The 19,824-nt window shown below is 59.1% G+C and overlaps 3 protein-coding genes across 3 annotated transcripts; 1 reads left to right on the top strand and 2 right to left on the bottom strand.

Moving 5' to 3' along the window:
• Positions 1-868: 868 nt before the first annotated feature.
• On the bottom strand, positions 869-9,144 carry VOLCADRAFT_95541 (uncharacterized protein; the record flags this gene model as incomplete). Its single annotated transcript, XM_002954592.1, has 15 exons — positions 869-1,286; positions 1,611-1,726; positions 2,005-2,073; positions 2,229-2,318; positions 2,594-2,659; positions 2,947-3,071; positions 3,316-3,382; positions 3,598-3,674; positions 3,957-4,068; positions 4,463-4,909; positions 5,186-5,745; positions 6,173-6,506; positions 6,865-7,308; positions 7,586-7,945; positions 9,130-9,144. 15 exons carry the CDS (start codon positions 9,142-9,144, stop codon positions 869-871), a joined length of 3,300 nt encoding a protein of 1,099 aa, XP_002954638.1.
• A 2,176-nt stretch (positions 9,145-11,320) lies between these two features.
• VOLCADRAFT_109270 (uncharacterized protein) lies at positions 11,321-13,477 on the top strand (the record flags this gene model as incomplete). The annotated part of the gene is made up of 3 exons (XM_002954660.1): positions 11,321-11,820; positions 12,514-12,698; positions 12,992-13,477. Exons 1-3 carry the CDS (start codon positions 11,748-11,750, stop codon positions 13,475-13,477), a joined length of 744 nt encoding a protein of 247 aa, XP_002954706.1. The 5' UTR covers positions 11,321-11,747.
• Positions 13,478-15,600: 2,123 nt separating this feature from the next.
• On the bottom strand, positions 15,601-19,139 carry VOLCADRAFT_118834 (uncharacterized protein; the record flags this gene model as incomplete). The annotated part of the gene is made up of 8 exons (XM_002954591.1): positions 15,601-15,822; positions 16,063-16,123; positions 16,412-16,820; positions 16,941-17,061; positions 17,488-17,561; positions 17,753-17,912; positions 18,111-18,297; positions 18,754-19,139. 8 exons carry the CDS (start codon positions 19,137-19,139, stop codon positions 15,601-15,603), a joined length of 1,620 nt encoding a protein of 539 aa, XP_002954637.1.
• Between the last annotated feature and the right edge of the window lie 685 nt (positions 19,140-19,824).

Raw genomic sequence — 19,824 nt, 5'->3', positions numbered from 1 at the left:
CAGGCAACAGCTGGTGGAGTGGCAGGTGGTCACCGCTGGGTGCTACTTTGCAGGTGGAAGTTACATACGGGGTTTGGTGGAGTGACTTGCGGACTTGTGGACGCGCGGCATACCGGTTGGATGCTGCTGCTTCCTGCCGACATCCAAGCAAGAAGACAGGCTGTCATTGTTCCGCGATGCCATAAGCCATTCGTGACGAAAGCCGTCATCCGGCGCGCAAATTGCCAATTTAATGTTTACACGTACATGGCAGTACGGTAAAAACTGAATTACGTGCGTGTTTCGTACATGACACCTCCTGCGCGGCTTTTAAATGCATACGCCCGAACCTGCAAAAAGCGCCTTCCACATCTGCACACGAAGACACGTACATACATACAATACACTCACACGTACACACATCCGTGTCCCAAAAGTATCCATACACATGCGCATACATATGAACGCCGAGGAGGTACTGCATCACACATAAGGCCTTCTTATGCCACGGCGCGGCACTGCGCTGAGTTCTCCCCTCACCCTCTACCCTCTAACAAGCCTCATCCCAGCACAACCCTGGAGCCTAACTCTCTACGAACACCGTACCTACCCCGTCGTACCACGCCCGGATTGAACCCAAACCGGCCACCTACATAGCTGGCGGCTGTCCTGCCGTACCGCTGTCCTGCTGCGCCACTTTCCAGGGGCCCGGTACACACGGTGCGCTACAATGTCGCCTCGTCTATCAGTTCCTAATGCATCTGCCAACCCGCATCAACTCGTAAAGGCTGTGGGATGAAGTGTAACAGCTTTGCTCTGTGGCAATCTAACAGTGATGAGGACATGTGCCTTTACAGCGCTGGCCCCTAAGAACACCTTACAACCAATCCTAGTATGCGGCTAGCGGCAGCGGCGGTGTGATCACCACACTCAAGCTGTCCGAGTCGTCGTCCTTATAGGACTTGTACGATCGTACGGACTCAAATGTACGGGAAAGTGCTGAACGCGGTATTGCCGCCGCCTCGTCCTCCACCTCCGCCGCCAGCGCCTCCGCGTCCACCAGCCCCCAGGCGGCCCTCGGAGGATCAGAGCGACGATCCGGTCCCCCCGCCGCCGCCATGCTGCCGCCGCCCAGGACATCATGGCTGAGACCGCGAAGAGCATACGGTGCCTCGTCCACTTCAATATCCCCCGCTGCAGCAGCAGCCGTTCCCGTCGCTGACGCCCTCCCCGCAGCCCTTGCTACTGCTGCGGCCTGCACTTGCTCGTCCATCGCTGTGAGTTGCTCTTGCAGTCGTGCGAGCGCCCTTCATTGGGGTGGCATAGGGTGGGGGGCGAAAGGAGGTTATAGGGGGTTTAGAGAGGAGATTTAGGGAGGAGCTAATGCTGAATCCATACCCACATACATACCCACATACATACCCACATACATACCCACATACATACCCACATACATACCCACACATACGTGTACACCCTAGTGGCGGCGTAACTCGGCGGTTGGGAACCACGAGCCGGGAGACTCCCCACAACCCGCCGGGGGGGGGGACCCGGTGTAGCACCCGAGACATGTTTCGAAACCCCCACTCCCACAACCCGTACATATCGTCCACAAGCACGCGCTCGCCCACCTGCTAGCGTTATGTCTGAGCCGGGATGAGGGTCGGGTCCAGGAGGTGGGACTACAGCCCGACCCTGGCCCCGGAGATCCACCCCCCCAGTCGTCAGGCCTGGCCCCCACCGCCTCCTGAACCGGGGAGTGAGGCAAGGGAGGGGCGGGTGTGTGAGGGGGGTTGGTGAAAGCAGTACATGTGACCGGGCGGAGCTCCGAAGATGAGGAGGACTTGCAGCACCAGCAGCAGCATGGGATAGGGGATAGGGGGACGGAGTCCGCCGACGTGGGGTTAGGAATATGACGCCTGCCGTAGTACGACTAGGCAAGCAGGCATCCGGACATCCGTACCCTCGAGCGTATACCAACATCTGCACCGAACGTCCGTGCAGACGCCCCTCAGCACGTCTCACGGACATGTGGGCACTGGGCACTGGGTGGGGATATCTGGCCCGGGGGCCCGGATGTTGGCGTGTCACGAGCTGCAGGAGGCGGAGGGCGGAGAAGTAGAGGCCACGCCATCAGGAGCCACCACCTACCGGAACCTCCGCATCACAATCCGAGACCCGCAAAGCCCTTTACCCGTCCTGGGCGATATCCCTCCATACTCCCCAACCCACCACCACCACTCCCGCACCTTGAGAAGCTCCACCCCCCGGAGGCGGCCCAGTTGTACGGCAGCGGACTGCTCCCGACATAAGTGACACAAAGCTGCAGCGGCATTCACCTGTGGCCAGTTAGCGGCGGAGGGGAAGGGGAGTGTGTGTGCAACCTGCCCTAACCGAATGCGACCAAGACGGAGCTCACCGGTTGGCGGTTGGGGTTTAAGAAGGGGGATGGAGGCGGACCTGCCGCACATGGTGGCAGGAGGAGCTTAGTGTCCACAACGAGCCCCCTTCCTTCCCTCCTCCCGTGTGCCCGCTACCCGCCCTCGTGCTCCAGGTGGGGTTCACACGAGCGGAGAGGCCCGCATCCCCGGGGCCCTGGACTGCTCTAACCCACCTGGGCTGGTTCCGGAGCCTCCTTGAGACATCTGAGCAGCGCACCCAGACTCTCTCCAAACTCCACCTGGGGCCGCATCCGTACATCCGTACATCCGTCCGAACATGGCGACACATGTGGGGAGAGGGGGGAAAGGTCCATCAGGAGTCACCACCTACCGGAACCTCCCACTGCTGAGCGCTTCTGCGTTGCGCCCTCACACACACCCTGTACTGCTACCCTGTTGGGAACCACCATACAGACCTACATACGCGCGAACAGAGGTAACACATACCTAACCCCATACACACATACGACCATACCCACAAACACACTCGCCTCCTCTTCCCCCCTCCCGCTCCCCCCCCCTCCACCTGCATCAGGCTCCTCCGTAGCTCGGGGTACTTGGCCGCCTCAGCCAGCGCCCCCACCGTGTTACACAGCACACCACCCGGGTCGGGGGAAGGGGAGGGGGAGGGGGAAGGGGGGGAGCCGCCTCCTGCACGCATATATGTTCACATATGCCCACATGCGGAAGGAGGTCACAGGGGGTTGCGGCCGCAACCCCCTCAAGGGCGCGCAGTGGGCAGTGCGTGATGTGTGAGTTTCCGGCGCGGGGCTTAGGGAGGGAGTTGGGAGGGAGAGGAAGCGCTGGACCCTTCCCCTACACTTCCTAGGCTTCACCACTCGTACGGTAACAACCCGGAGCCCGTCAAACTGCCAACCAATCATCACTCACGTACCTGACGCAGATCGCTCGTCCAAGAGCATGCACACCAGTCGTACCAAGGACGAAAGTGCACCGCACTCCTGTGCACAACCACCACAACTGCCGTGAGCGAGTGAACGAGTCGGAGGGATGAGGGTTGGGGATTGAGACAAAAAAGGCAGCGGAAAAGCGGAAAAACTACCTAGCCGCCAAGATAAAAGGAAAAGTCCTAATGAAAGCAGAAAAGCAAAGGAAACCGAAGTGGTGAAGTGCAGAACTGGAGGGCGGTGTTGGGCGGTGACAGGCGGTTGCGCACCTGTATTTGGCTCCTGGCCTCCTCGTCCTTCATCATGGTCACCAGTACGGCCGCAACATTGGCTCGAGCCGCATCACCTGGTGCGTACGACATGCCGTACGTTTGTCCAATATGACCCGGTGTGAGGATACACCATACACAGGCGAGGCGCAGTCTGAAAAAAACCCGCATTACCGTACATAGTGGGATCACCAACCGTGTGCCGTGCGTTTCAACCAACCAACCAACCATACCACTCCCATTCTTCCCTGCACTCACAGTCCAACCGAAACAGTTAAACAGTCCCCCCGCCCCCTCCCTTTTTCCTCTCCCCTTCCCCCCGTCCCCCCATCCCCCTAGATCTTCATCCTCACACCCACCTCCCCGAATCAAGAGCCCCGCCAGCAGCGGCACACAGCGTGAGGCCACCAGCGCCGAATGGATGTCCGAATTCGCGGCCGCTAGAGAACAAAGCGCGTTGGCGGAGTTGATCTGAACACAACCGAGCAACCAACAACCAACAACCAACCAAAGATCAGGCGGGAAAACCCGGGCAAGGAGGGACTTGCAACCGAACCATGGTACGGGCAAAGGAGGGGGATGTTTACCAAGCTATACAACCCAATGAGCCAGCAATCCAATCCGTACTTCACTTCACACGGAAAGACCGCCAAGATAAGCCAAGGGTATCGTCCCCCACCCCCTCCCCACTCCCCCTTCCACTCCCCGCCCGGGTCAGGTAGGTCGGGTGAGCAGGTACTGCATCTCCTATCCCTACTATACATACATACATACATACATACGTACATACATGCATACATACATACAAGCTCACACGCATACAAACCGCTTCCCCACCCTTCCCCCTCTACCCGCTCTCAATCACCTGCATGGCCGGGTCCTGCCCAGACTCCAGCAGCTCCAGCAGCGTCCCCACCGCCCCGCACCGGCCCAGCTCCAGCTGCATGGTGGAGCCCATCCGCGCCAGCGCCATCATGCACAGCAGGCAGTTGCCGCGGACCACGGGGGGGACCGGGTACAGCAGGTCCACACCGCCGGAGAGGAGGTCAGAGGACGGCGGGGTAGGGGGAGGAGCCGGGGAGGCGGAAGGTAAGGGCGGCAGCGGAGGCAGCCGGCCGGCGGTCAGCGCCGCCAGAGCCGCGGGCACCGCAAGCGCGGCGTCCGCCAGCAGCGGCGCTGCCGCCGGGTCTTTGCAGAGCTCTAAAAGTACGGCAGATGCGTTGACTCTTGCGCTGGTCGAGGCGGCGACCGACTCGTCGGCTTCACCGCGGATGTTACGTCCCGCCATACACAGCAGCAGCTGGGGCACCACCTGGCGTGACATGCGGGGGGGGAAGGGGGAGACGAACCACGGGAGATGGTAGAGGGGCGGTTGGGGTTGCACGGGTGTTAGTGGGGCGGGTGGGCGGGGGCTGGGCGGATGAAGGGGGGGAGTCCCAATCCCGATCCCCTCCCCTTCCCTTCCCTTCCCTCCGTCAGGGGGCGCCAATAACGTCCTACTGCAAACAACGGCTGCAGGGGAGAAGAGTCTACCCTTCCCCCTCTGCCCTCCTCCCTCCCCTCTACCCGCCCTTCCCTCCCCCCTCACCGCCAGGCTCCCACCCGCCTCCGACATGGCGGGCCGCACACTGGGGGGGGTCAGGGCGGCCAGGTTGTACAGCGCAGTCACCGAGTTACACGCCGCCGCGTCCGGACCGCGAAGCATACCCGCAGCAAGCGCCGGAACGCCCCCAGCCGCGACCACCGCCGCACGGTACGACTCATGCGCGCCCATCAGCTGTACGAGCACGCCCGCGGCGTTTGTACGAACGTTGGGCGCGTTGCTGACGGCTAGCAGGCTAATCAACGTGTCAATACCTCCGGGGGAAGCGGCGATGGCGGCGGCGCCGGCAGCGTGGCCGATGGAAAGATTACCGAGTGCGCTGCATGCGTTGGCGGTGACGACAGGTGCGTCACCTCCGGCAGCCTCCGCCGCTGCCGTACGACCTCGCGCGGCCTGCAGGAGTCCGTCTACAACTCCTGCGGCAACGAGCGTCGTCTTGTGCGGGTGCGGTCCCGCCGCCAGTGCCCCCAGTACGAGTGCGGCATTGGCGGCTGCGGCCTTCTCCGGGTGGTGTGTGAGGATACGGAGGAGGTGGGCGGCGGCGTCTGCGGGAGGGGGGGGCAGGGAGGAGGTCAGGGGAGGCGGGCGGGGACGGGGGAGGGGGGCCGTCCTCCTGTTCGTCCGCGGGTAGCGATGTGCCGATGACGGACAGGAGGGGCTGCTGCCACATCATCATCATCATCATCACGGGAGTAGTTGTGCAGCAGCGAGGACAGCTGTAGCAGCAGCTGTAGCAGCAGCAGCAGCAGACCTACAGCAAGGGCCCCTCCATTGCCCCCCTAGCCAGCGCACTCCGCTGAATGCCTGCAGATCCTCCCCCTCCTCCTCCTCTTCTTCTTCTCAGTACAGCCAGCCCCAACAACTCATCACATCACATCACATCACATCACATCACATCACATCACATCACCTCGCACGCGACACAGTCTCACCTCCCCCCCCTCCCGCCCCTCCCGCCCCGTCAGGTCCCACCTCGCGCCATTGCCGCCGTCCTAAGGCCCGGCGCCTCATTCACCAGACCCGCCAGGAACCCTAACTGCCGGGTCAGCTGCTGGGGGCCGGGAGCGGCACCCGCGGCACCGCCGCCACCCGTACCACTCGTACGGCCCGCACCGTCCGCCTCGGTCTCCAGATCCACCACGTCTGGATCCAGGGTCGATGCCGCCGGAGGAGCCAGGGAATCCGCTGCGGCCCGTACAACAGCCAGGCAGTCAAGCAGTCGCGCAGCCTGATCCGCCGTACATCCGGCTGCTGCCTGGAGCGCTGCGGCGTCCTCCTCCGTGTGTGTGTCCCCGGGCAGCAGGAGCTGTACGGCAGGTGGATTGCATGTGTACGGGAGGCGGCAGGTGGGCGAGTTAAAGGGGATGGTGTCAACGGCTGTTGGAGGGCTGTTGTCTGTCTGTCTGGGTGTCTAGGGGTCTGTCTGTGCGTAAACTGGGGTTGTGTGCCGGTGGGTTGTCGCTCTGTGCGGAGAGCGCGGCGCAGCCCCGAGCTCGGAGCTGGCCACGTGGCTCAGTGATCAAGTCCGCAATTCCAGCGGCTACCCCGGGGGGGATGAGGGGCACGACACGACAGGGAGCAGGCACAGCGCAGTGACACAGTTCACGATACAGCCCACATACAAGTCCCCCCAGCCACTCACACATACATACATACATACGCACCTGCGTCTGAGCCGAATCCATCAGGTCCCGCAGCAGCGCCTGAAACCGGTTAACGCCCCCGCCCCCGCCCCCACCACCAGCAGCGCCATACCCCCCCAGCAGCGCCTCCACCTCCTCACCCAGCCCCCCGGCCCCCTCCCCGCCCTTGCAGCTGATACTGGTACTGCCAGTTAGACTGCTGGCGGGGCCCCCCCGCCGCCGGGTGCTGCTGGTGGTGTTGGTGTTGGCGGCCCCCCCCGGCGGCCCCGTGGTGGCGGTGGTGCTGTGGGTCCTCAGGGAGCTCCTCCTGCTGGTGCTGGTGCTCAGCGCCCCCAGCCCCGACTGCGCCCTCCTGGCCAGGAACCGCTGCTGCTGCTCCTCAGCCGCCGCCTGCTGCTGCAGCTGCTCGTCCAGCCGCCGGGCGAGCAGGGAGGTCAGCTCGCGGGCTCGCTCCTGGGTGCCAGTCTGAGGAGAGCGGGTGGGGGGTTGGGAGAAGCAAGGCAGGGCACCGGCACTGGGGGTACTGGGGGGCCCTCCAGGGGAACCGGAGGGGGCTGGGGGCAGCTGCCCGCCCGAGCTGGACCCCACCTTCCCGCTGTACGGCGAATGGCTGGATGTGAGTTCCCCCCCGGCACCCGAGCAACGGAAAGGTGAGCAGCAACCCATCAGGCTGACCAAGCCGTCAACCAACCGGCAAGCGAGCAGGAGACAAAAGCTTCCCAGTCTGCGGCCCCTACCCCACCTGCGGTGGCTGGGTCGGATCTGGATCCCGAGGGTTTTGTACGGCAGGTGTTGACACCTGGGGCTCCACTCCCGGGGGCCGCCCTCCTGCAGGGGCCTCGTGCCGTGGGGGACCTGGGTAGCTAGGTGGAAGCTGGGCCTGGGACTGTACGGCAGGGGTGGAATCTGGTTTGCAGGTGGCGCCCATCGATGGAGCAGAGGTGCTAGGAGGCGGCGGTTGCGGTGGTTGTGACAGTTCTGTTTGAGGTTGGGTGCCGCATGGCCCCTCTTGTGTGGCTTGTGGCCGGGGTGGCTGAGGGGTGCTGGAGCTGGGCTGGCGGGCGGGACTGGAGGTCGGGTGCGGGGAGCCGGTTGGCTTGGGCTCTGGGTTTGAGGGGGTGGGAGGTGTGGGAGGACAGGGGGGTTGGGGCAGGTTGGGGGTTGGCGGAGCGTTAACTCGGGTGCAACAGGAAGTTGGGTGTGTGTGGGGGAGCGACATCCTATGGCAGGATTAGGATGTACTGGCAGACAGACAGTGGACAGATAGACTCGACAAACGAGGTTGCAGCCTGACCGCCGCTGCGTTGAGGGAATGCATGCTTGGTCCACGGACGCACACTGGCGCACACAGCCAGAAGGGTGATACATAGAGAGACAAGCGGACGCATACAACGTTGGCACGCTTGTAAGGGGTTAAAATAATACAGTGAAGGGAGGGCCCCTTTGCCTCCGTCTTTCGGCCTCACACACGGCCTCCAACTTGTGATATCGTGCCCAGGGCGGGGACATGGTAAGGCGAAACAGCGCCTCTATCGCAGTTATGCAACTCAATTGGAATCATAAATGTCTGGTGCATGCCTCCTCTCTTGCGCAAGTTGATAGGAGGGCCTTAATTGCGGGTGCCGTACAAATCCTTCCTTTCATAAACGATAAGGGCTACGACTTAGCTGTTGGATTATTTCTATGAATGGACATGGCTCTGCAAAGGAGTAGCTGTGCTGCAGCTAAGAAAGCGATGTATATTGCCACATCTTATAGGTTTAAGTTTTTTCCGCCATAACTCGGCGATGACGTGGGAATATGATATTAATTGTTGCTTTACCTGTCCGCCTGGCTACGCTGCTTCCACAACCCATTGGCAATGGCAAAAAAAGCAAGTGCTCTCGAGGTTCCACAGCCCTTCCTATGATGTTGCTAGTTAGTTCCTAATAGCTATGATCACGAGATTCAGAGTACCTCTGGGGTATCATTTCGAACAAGATGAAGAACGCATATATATAAGTCAATTCTTACGGGACCGCTAAGCCAGACGCATTTTAGAATGTATGCTGCAAGGAGATCGCGCAAGGCTAAGAAATTTGTGATATTTAAATTGATATTACATAGACTCTGAAGTCACGGATGCAGCTGACACAATGTGTAGTCTGCTCTGTCGATGTCCTGCAGTACAACTGTAATGCAACGCTATCCGCAACGCAGAGGAGTATCACATACATCACAGGGTAGAGAAAGTCAACTTCTGTTGTATTTTATGTTGTATCAGGATGTAAAGGTATGCACACCTACCGTTCTTTTTTGCATGTTAAGCACTTGGGGACCAAACACAAAGAAGGCCTTTGTGAGTTTTTCAGATTACTACAAACAGCGGTGTAAACATTAATGGTAACAACTGTTGGGTCGAAAGAAACGTGCAACACGCATCATACGGTTATACACAGCGTGCAGTATATACATCCTGCTAGTACCAGCAACATCATCTACCGCGTCCACGATACGACGACAAATAAGAGAACCATATGCAAGAAATCTCTTTGCCAAACTCAGATTAAAATAATTTCTGCACTACATACACTTGCGAAGGAGGTTATGCGGTGGTGTCATGCATTGAACCAGCTTTCGCAATCGCGCCTGTCAAAACAGGTTTTGAAACTGCAAGAGCCTTTTGTAGCCCAAAGCCCTATCAATAATCCACCAGACCAGGAACCCGAGCAACGCATCTACGATTTGCGCAGCTCGTAGCACTTGCTCTGTATTTGTTGATCACTTTTCCTGCAGCCCCTCCGATCCCCGTTGCCGCCTCGGCATACCCTTGAGTGCCTACAGCTGCATGACAGAGACATGCATACTAGGTATAGAAACATTGTGCACGCCAGTCTCGCGCCCATCTTCGCGGGGGAGTATTGACGGGGAAGCCATATATTATACTGACGTTCTTAACGCCACGCCCTATAGGCTATAGGCTATAGCCGTTACAGGGTGGATGCCGCTGGATGAATAAATTCTCGACCTTAGGATGTGTGAGGAGTGAGGACTGGGCCGTGCCGTATACGCCGTACGACCGCCATGATGGAAGAAACGAAACGATCAAGTTGCAAAGAAGGTTACATGGAACTTGGTAACAATTGTGGCCGATTCCAAATTCAATCCGGGACGTGAGTCTGTGTTCTCACGCTCTCCACCGACCAGTAGTACCTGCGTTTGTGAGGGCCGAGCAGGCTTGCATCGACTGGGCCAGACATGCAGGATTCGGCAGGTGTGTCTTAGTATGCACGGTCGCAGCTGGAGCGATTTTTGTCATGCATAGAGCTGATGTATTCATATCTATCTGTGTGATGTGTGGGACAGGGGGGCATATCTTCACCCGTGGCCACTACCCGGCGAAACCCTGCCTTCCCCGGTATTTCGGGCACCCTCATCCAGTCACCCTAGTCAACTTCTCAGTAGATCGCTTACGTTCCGCACCCACCACCGGCATCCATCGGAATCTGCTGGATCAACGGCGGCTCAACCGCATTCCTGTTCAGCTCGCAAGTAATTTTATGCCAGGTCACCATCACCCATCTATAAGGGGCACTTTTCTTTCCACCAACGGAAGGATTCTCGACCTTGACAGGTCTTGATTTCAGGATTTCCTGAAGGCATTGGTGCATGCTCTACCATTAGTGCCTGGCCTATGTATGAATGCATGTACGGCACATGCATGTGATGCCCTGCACGCAATCCAGAGTGCCCGGGGTAGAACGGATCATGGGACATTTTACAAGCGGGGTAGTGTGGTACACGTATAAGGGAGCCTATGGCTCTATGTACCCGAAGAAAGAGTGGTCATCGTTTGGATGCACGGCATTTAGCATGGAGGGGTTCTGACACCCGTAGCCTACACGCTCATGTACCAACGAATGTCGGTTACTGAATTCTATACACCGTCTCGAGCCCCACACTCCGTGGGCATTGAGCCCCAGGATACCCGTAAAGTCCAGGCTTACATTACCCCTGCCGCCTCTATCCCCTGCCGCCTTCTCCTCTGCCACCTTTATCCCGTGCTGCTCCTCGCCTGCCGCCTCTATCCCCTGCCGCCTCCTCCCTTGCCGCCTCTGCCCCCGGCCACCTCTATCTCCTGCCGCACCTCGCCACCTTCTCCCCTGCCGCCTCTAAGCTTTTTTCTTCACAGTGGACTCGCGAATGCACGAACAAACGAACAAACGAACGGGGGTTCTAGCCGTAGCCCTTAGAAAGGGCGCTCACTTTCTTCGGGGATAGCAGGGTCGCCATCTGCTGCTGGGGAACATCGAATATTCCTTCGGAGACGATTTACTCAAAAATTAGCGCTTCAGATATTATATTACCCTTTCATCAGCTTGTTATTCTTCTATGATTGACCCCTACGGGTGTGGTGGTTAAGGTTTCGGAGGCAAGTATTAGGACTTGTCCATAAGTAGTGTGATATGGCCATACACCGGTGTGATATGGCCGATCTGGGATTGAAGCAGAAACAACAGGGCGGAAACCTGCTTGGGCATGAAAATCTGACTAAAAAGGACAAGGACTCTTGTCCTGTCTTCAATTATTGTTTCATGATCTCCTTATAACGTTTATTGATGTAGCAGATACAGAACGTCAGGGCTCCAGACTCTGAGTCTCGCCGCGTTCCCGCCGTCACCGCCGTCACGTTTACTTGTTATACTTCTACATGCAGAGCTAGTACCTGGTTGGTATAAAAGCGTGATACTTTCTGTAGCACACCTGCCGTCCACCCGGAAGAAGGCCAAAGGTGTTGCTTACATCTCGAGAACCTCCTGTCGGTTCCGTGATTCGACGCCTGGTTGATTTCCTGATCTATCCTAGCAGAGAGTGTCCTAGTCACGAATCTCCTCGGCATTTTGTATAGGACGCGGATCGCGGTCATGGAAGCACACAACCCTACCGGTGTTGCGATCGGGCAAGAGGTCCCGAAACCGGTGTCAGCCGTCATCTTTGGTGCGAGTGGGAGAGTCGAGCTTTTGGGATGTAAAACGAGAACTGAGGGAGTGACGTGCCGCCTGGTCTCCAGACCGAGATAAAATTCGATACAGCAAGAGGGGGGCGGCTTCAAGCCATAATAGCACGCTTTATTCGCATGGCCGCTGTGCCCCTGTTGATGACATGCAGCAGTTGAGGGTGCTGGGAATCGACAATAGCAGCGGTAATTGCAGTCGGGTAGCCTCAGATCGAAGCATATGTGTCTCACTGCTAATAATCTTAACTTTTAAACCGAGCTGGGAGTTAGGGGGTACAATGGTAGGAGGCAGTTAGCTCAACTGAGGCGGCCCCAACTCTGCCCCAACGTTACCCCGCCCTCGTAGGCCGGCCCCCCACCCCACCCGCTGAGCCCCCAACTCCCTTTGCGAAGGCCCTCCTTTCTGAAAGAAACCCGCATAGAGCTGTACTGCCTCCTAACACCAACACACACACACAGACACACACACACACGACACGCACAACACACACACACACACACATAATTCCCCGACCATACCTCCCCGCCCGTAGGGTATCTCCCTCCCTAGATCCTAAGGACCCCAACACTGGATTTCACGTTGTGGTCATATTTGGCATTGGCTTCATTCCCGCGTCCGCCTGTGGCCCCTCCTCCGTCTCCGCTGTTACGAATCACTCACTCCGTCCTGTCAGATATGGACGGGCTGCTGCTGGACACGGAGGGTGCATACACGGTTGCCCAGCAGCGCATCCTCGACCGCTTCTGTCGTACCTTCACCTGGGAGCTGAAGGCGCTTATGATGGGGCGGCAGCCGCAGGAGGGCGCCCGGGTGCTGCTGGAGGCGCTGCAGCTGACACCCGAGGAAATAACACCCGAGGTAGGCGGGATGGGGGGGATAGCGGGGACAGTGCACTGGCGGCACACTTGCCAGGGGTCCGAAGCAGCACCCGATCCCCCCCCCCTCACCTCCTCGCTGATGTGATGTGATGTGATGTGATGCTCCGCTGTTGGTCTGTACCCGCCCGCGTCCCACCCAGCAAACCGCCCAGGTCCACCTCGGCCATGCGGTGCACCACATGCACCAACGCCAACCGGCAAACCGCCCCCTCCCACCTCGTTCGTGGTTCGTCTTTTCCCCCCTCCCTCCTCCCACCTCCCACCTCCTCGCAGCAATTCCTGGCTGAGCGTGATGCCCTGCTGCGGGACGTCTTCCCGGACTCCCCGTTGATGCCGGGGGCGGAGCGCCTGGTCCGCCACCTGGCTGCGCACCGGGTCCCCATCGCCCTGGCCACCGGCTCCTCTCAGAGCCAGTTCGCCCTCAAGACCTCCAAACACGGGGAGCTCTTCGGACTGTTCAACCGGGTAATCACGGGCGACATGGTGCACAGGGCCAAACCCGACCCGGCCATCTTCCTGGCGGCCGCAGAGGGATTTCCGCTGCCACAGCCGACCCCCGGGTCTGTGCTCGTGTTTGAGGACGCACCCAACGGTGTGGAGGCGGCGTTGGCGGCGGGCATGCGTGTTGTGATGGTGCCGTACCCAGGTATGCCGGAGGAGATCTCGAGGGGTTGCGGGGCGACTGCGGTGTTTGCCAGCCTGGAGGACTTCAAACCGGAGCAGTGGGGGCTGCCGCCGTACACGGACAGCTCAACGTAACCGCAAGGTGCGTGGGGTGCGCTACCGGGGGGTTTCTTCTATAGACTCCAACAGACCTGCCCAGGGGGCGTTTATCCTGTTTAAGTGATGGTGGTGGTGATAATGGTGATGACAGTGGTGGTGATGTGACCCATACTAACGTGTCTTGGTGTGTAAGGAGTCCGAATGTCGACCATACAGATGAGGTATTCATGTATGGTGAATATGTAAGCGGGAGAATGGTGTTTGTGTATTCACCTGCACTTAATTGCTGTTGCTCGCTTCGCCAAGCAGCAGCTGCTTCCCATCGCAACGGCTCTCATAGGCGTGCGGGTCCGTAATCCATTTTTTTTGGCGACCTGGCCATCAACATGGCTGTAGAAATGTTCGCGGTTTTTAAGAATGAAGATGGGAGGAGAGGGGCTTGGACGGGAGGAGGAGGTCATGCGCTGCCGATATATGCATGGTGGTGGCACTGGTGGTGCACACGTGCGTGGTGGTGGTGGTGGTGGTACTGGTGATTGCGACTGCTTTTTTGGGAACCTGTTGGGAAGCTGCCCCCTGTTGGACGTGGGCAGGAGTTGGGGTCTTGAAAAGGTTGCGAACTCAGCTGGTTACCTCAGGGCGGGGATGGCTGTGCTGCGTTCGCTTGGCTCGTGCTGTGTGGGTGACAATATGAAGTGCAAGAACTTCGAACTCTTACATGGCAGCGGTAGCCATATATAGCTACGGTATTTCTCCTCACCCGTCCGTGATGCTCTTCCGCGACCCTAGGGTGTGCGAGTGCGACCCCAGTCCCCTGGGTGGCTTCAGGGCATTGCACGTTCTGTGTACGAGAGACAATCATGGTCCTGAGTCACGGTTGCAAGTATTTATATCTCTTGTTTAAGTTCGCTGTACGATACATAGGTACCATCGTACTCCCGCCTCCATCAACGTCACCGGAGCATCTACGATGGGCTCAATCCATTACTCGACCAACCCGGCGGCGGGGGGATGGAGGCCAACCCCCAGAAACTGAAGCACAGATACAGACACTCACACATTAATGCCAGCCAGCCTAAGCCGCATCAGCACGACACAGTATGACGGATTAACAACTACCTTGGGAAGAAAACTCATGCCTCAACTAACTAACTCCAAGCTACATAACGGTCCTCCGGCAAATTTGCCCCCGCGGGGGAGCGGAAGCTGTGTCCCTACCTGCTCTCTCTACCCGCTTAACCCCGTCTGATAGCCTCAACCAACGCACTCACATATGTATGTGGTTTAAAAGCACCAAGAGGAGACAACAGCCCGCAAGCTGGGACGCAACAGCCCACCGCAACCACCCAGGCAGTGCACGTGACGTCGTACACGGGTTTACACATGTATGCACGCACGACGCGGATCTGCGCGCGCAATGCTCCGTTGCAAATAAGCATTATACATATACACGTACATACATGCGTAATCTACTGTAAACAAATAAGGGGGCCCATGCACTGCTAATCAGCGACTTCTTCTGAATGTGCGACTCCGCTGTCCGTGAAACAAAGCAACGTGGCCGCCAATGGAACGCGCGCACGTACGATATCTCAAAAGGCAAGGCCGCAATCTCGCCCGTGCACATGCACTTCAATAAGCATGCTTGCGTCAAGCGAGCTGCTGACACGGGTGCATGGTCTTCCTGGTACTTCCTGGGCGGTGGTGGGGACACCTTTCCTGTGTGTGTGCTTGCACGAGCGCTGAGGTGGTATTGACATGCTGCTGTTATGCTTGTGCGTGCGTGCGTATGTATGTATGTATGCTCGCCTGTGTGCACACATGCCATGTATGCGTTTGAATGTCGGCCATGTTGTCGTACAATCGTGCAAGCATTCGATGTAATCAGGGAAGGTTGGGCTTCTCCCGAAATAGGCCACTTAGGCTCACTCGGGCGCCTCCTCGACTCTCTGCGCCCCTCTGTGTGTGTGTATGTATGTGTGTGAAAACCTCTCCCTAATGCCTCAGCGCTGGTGATAGTGATTAAACCACATCACATGCGCGCACACACACGCTCATCCCGACATGCCATTCTTCATCCAGGCAGACGACACCTATGTGGATGTCGTAGTCCCGTCGGTGCACCCCCACCCCTTCCTCTCGCCCTCCTCTGCCTGGTTTCACTCCAGGGTGGTCGCCGCCCACCAGGCCGCCCACTCCGCAAAGGAGATTCCCACCCCCCTGCTGGCTCCCCGCCCCGAGGCCCCCCTGGACCCCGACCTGGCGCCGCCGGGGCCCCCAACAGCAGCAGCCGCCGCCGCTCCAGGCCCCCTGGAGTGCAGCAGCAGCACCAGCCGCCGCTCGTCCGGGGTGAGGGGGGGGTCCGGGGAGTCCGCCACCTCCTGGGCACATTACGTGTACGTGTACGTGCGCGGGTGCGGATGGGAGTGAGGATTGGGTGGGGCGAGTTAAAGGGGTATGGAAGGATGGGGTTGGCAGGAAGGCCACGACATGGGAAGAGAAAGGGTTGTGGGATGGGCGTTCAGCTGTCAGCAAATGTGCCTCTCTCCCGCCCTCCCTCACCTGCGACCGTGTAAAACACACAACGCTGCACATAGCCGCCCCCTCCCTGATCCCCCTACCTGCAGCAGCCTCTGCAGCTCGAAGTCGGCGAACCGGCCACCCCTGGCAATGTCGCCGTACCTGCCGTACCATTCAGAGGACAGGCAGGGTAGCGAACCCACGAGGCGAGGTGGACAGCACCACAGGGGGCCCGTGCAGTTGCGCTCAGTCAGTCAGCCAGTTGTTCGTTCGTCCGTCTGTTTTTCCGTCTATCCGTCAGCTGCATCACCGCCGTCACATCCATGTCCTGATAGCAACCCCATCGCATTACATCACGTCACGTACGGCACTCCGTACCACCCCCAAACTCACACGCCTCACCACTAGCTGCAACTTCTGCTAGTTGACCTTCGAAGGACCCGCACCCACCTGGCATACATGGCCGCTGCCGCCGTCACCTCCTCCCCGGTCAAGCCCAGCTCCCCAGCTAGAGTGTCGCTTCCCCCCTCCTCCTCCGTCACCTGCGCAGCCTCCCGCAGCACCAAGTACGCGTGGAGGCTGCTCAGGGGGGCGGTGGTGGCTTTGCGGGGTGTGGGGGTGGGCATGGCGGGGGTGGCGTGGGCCCTGAATGAAGACGAGGACGACGGGGAGGATGAAGTGGAGGAGGTCGGGGGGAGTGGCGACGGTGAAGACAGCGGTGCACCGGCACCGGCACCGGTAGCAGCACCAGTAGCAGTAGCAGATGCCGCAGCCATGCGCTTGACATGCCTCATGGCTGCCGTACTAGCCTGCAGTACTCTCAATCGGGAGGAGCGGCGCTGCGCCGCCAGGGGGGCAGCTGCGGGTGTTGAGGAGGGGCCCGCAGTGGCGGCGGTAGTAGCTGCTGCGGCTGCTGCTGCTGCGGCGGCGGCGGCTGCGGCAGGTGCCACAGGCCCTGAACTCGTTCCTGCGACCCCACCTCCGCCTCCGCTGGGCGCTGCAGTCGCCGGGGTGGCTGCAGCGGCTGCTGGTGCTGGTGCTGGTGCCTGTGGTAGTCCCAGGGCCGCCCGGATGAGGGGGCCGTGGCCGTCCGCCAGATCCTAATCAGGACACAACACGTGACAGCGGGCGGAGGGGAATGACTTGAAGCGGGAGGAGGGGGAGGAGGCGGTGTAGAGGGGGAGGTTGAAGGTGGAGTTCACCCCTTGCACAAGAACCCGAAAATCGCTGAACATTCCGTAAAACCCTCAAATGGCATTTTTGGTTTTTACGTTTTGAATTGCAGGACCTCCATCCATATATTGTTAGAACCATTTGTAATGTGGCAGTCAGACTGGCGGAAGGCCGTTTGGTGGCTGGATTAGCGCTTTTCTCAGCCGCAGCTGCAGTGCATGCATCCTTTAGGCAGCGGGCGGGCAGCTAGACACATACATGCACCCCTCCCCCCCCGCTGCCAATAGAGCCCTCCCCGCCCACACAGCCCCGCGGGTCCTCTCTCTCCACGCGGGTCCTCCTCCGCCCCTCACCCGCACAGCCAGCAGCACCAGCTCCGCCCGAGCGCTGAACTGCACCGCCACACGACCCACACGAATAAGCCGACCTGCGGGGGGGGGCCGAGGAGAGGGAGGGACGGGGTGAGATGACGGGTTTCGTTCTTGAAGCACCGTCCGGAGGGGCCCCGGGGAGGGGCCCGGGGAGGCAGTGGGTGCAATGTGCGTGCCCTTGCAAGGGGGGCCGGGTATTGGCAGTAGTTAGGGTGCGTGAGGACGACCGCCTCCACCCCGCAGCCACCTGCGTTCTTGAGGCCCCGGGACGCGAACACCACCAGCAGCAGCAGGTTGGCCACCACCAGAGCACCCCGTACTGCCGGGGGAAGTACGGCCTCGTCAGTGGAGGGGAGCAGTCCCAGACTCCAGTACGACATACACGTCGCCAGCAGCGGCAGCGCAGCCTGGAGCAGGTGACGGCAGGGGCGGCAGTGGAGGGCGGCGGGGAGGGGAGTGAGGGGGGGCCCCCGAGTAGTTGGGGAAGGGAAGACTGCGACTAGCCATGCGGCCTCGTCCATGCACGGGGGAAATTGACCTTCCCAGCTCCCATCCCGCCCTCTCCACCTCCCCTTCCCTCCCCACCCCCACCCCCGCTCACCCACCTTAAAGCCATGTACCTGGATCACCTGCTCCAGGGTGGTCCTCATGAAGTACGACCTGAGCTTGTTAACGTCGACCGCCTCCACACCGCCACCACCGCTCCACTGGGATATTACCTCGGCAGCCCGCTCCTGTGTCGTACCGCTCCGTACAAGTTCCACCATGTACTCGTATATCTTGAGATCCAGACTGCGGAAGGTAAGGCAGTGACAGGCGAGGTGGCAGCAGGGCAGCAGGCTTAGCTCTGGCTGGGGGCGGAGATGGAGCACCGGGGGGGGGGGGGGGAGGGAGGGTAACACTGATTGGGGGCGGCGGGGACCATCGGGGAGGAAAGACTCGACATGACAAATGGAAGAGGTGCGGAGCGTGACGAGAGGGTGAGCGAGCCCACCCTGGTCATCAGACCCCCCGGTTGCGGCCGCCATCACTGTCATCGTTACCATCACCATCATCGGGTAACAGCAGCTAAACGGCAGCTACTAGCTAGTAAACGGAGTACCGGGGTGGAATGGAGGAAAAAGGTAGCAACACCACAAGAAGGGATAATGCCGGTAAACGGATAGATAGAGGAATGTTGTCATTCATCGGATGAAAATGTCCCTTCGTGCAATGCGAATGCGGGATTGCCGGTAGCGTGGGACGGACCTGTCGTCGAGGCATGGGTCGTCAACGCCGAGTATGTTGAGACAAGAGGTTGAACCCAGTGAGTCGCAAGAGAGGTTCGGCAATCGGGTGCGGTCCTTAAAGGATAGAGGTGACGAATGCGTTGAGGAATTTTGGGAAGTGGCTCGGGTGCCGGCCGACGCCTGAACCATAACATCCGCGGCTGTTTGGTTCTGAGTGATTCGCTGCCGCTCGGCCTCGTCTATGTCATCTCGCTGAGCTGTCTTGGTAAGGACAGAGCGCGCAGGGACGCTTCGCCAACAACCGCCCACCACGGCTGAGGTGGCATGTGAGGAGACGTTGCTTCCATGGTGTAAGGTCTGGGGCGGCCCCCGACGTGAGATGGAGTCAACAACACTTAGCGCCATCTTCAATGCCTAATCCGGAGCGAACTCGAGCGTCTCACAATCTTCAGTCACGGAGTTAGTTGAACGTTTTGCAGCTTAAAAAACACACTTAACGAACGGTGAATGCCACCAATTATGAGCTGTGTTTATATGTAGAGCCGAATTCTACGCTGACCCAGATGGAGAAGGGCCCGTAATGACCTCAATGACGATAAACGTTGGGGCCGTACGCAATCAGAGGATGCGACTGTGCCTTGGACACATACACTTGACTCATCAAAGACATTTTGGATAATGTTCTTTGTACCTCTGTTCAGTCAGACTGCAAGAATTCTGATCTTCGCTCGAAAACTTTAAATAATCATGCGTAGAGTCGATGCTCAAGTATTTACCCTCCTTGAAATTTTATGAGATCATCCCCACTCCATATAATTGAGCAGGTTATTCACTAAGCGTCTTTGCACGAACTATAGGAAACATTTAATCGTACAACGACTGGCTTCGGAGGGGCAAAGGAAGCTGCTCTGAGCAAGACACCTATTGTATAGGCTTGCAGGCATGTCGTCTCAATTGGTGCTAATGTATGCATTGAAGAAGTAGCAGTATGCTGTCGCAATTGACGCACGCTAGCGGTCAGAGGCTTCAAGAAAGCCGAACTGTGCAGCAATCTACCTGCAGCTGCTCATATACAATTCGACCCATTAAA

The sequence above is a fragment of the Volvox carteri genome (assembly GCF_000143455.1).
Source record: "Volvox carteri f. nagariensis unplaced genomic scaffold VOLCAscaffold_44, whole genome shotgun sequence".
Classification (NCBI taxonomy): Eukaryota; Viridiplantae; Chlorophyta; class Chlorophyceae; order Chlamydomonadales; family Volvocaceae; genus Volvox; species Volvox carteri.
The sequence above is the reverse complement of the archived record's forward strand: the minus strand, read 5'-3'. Positions and strand labels throughout refer to the sequence as shown.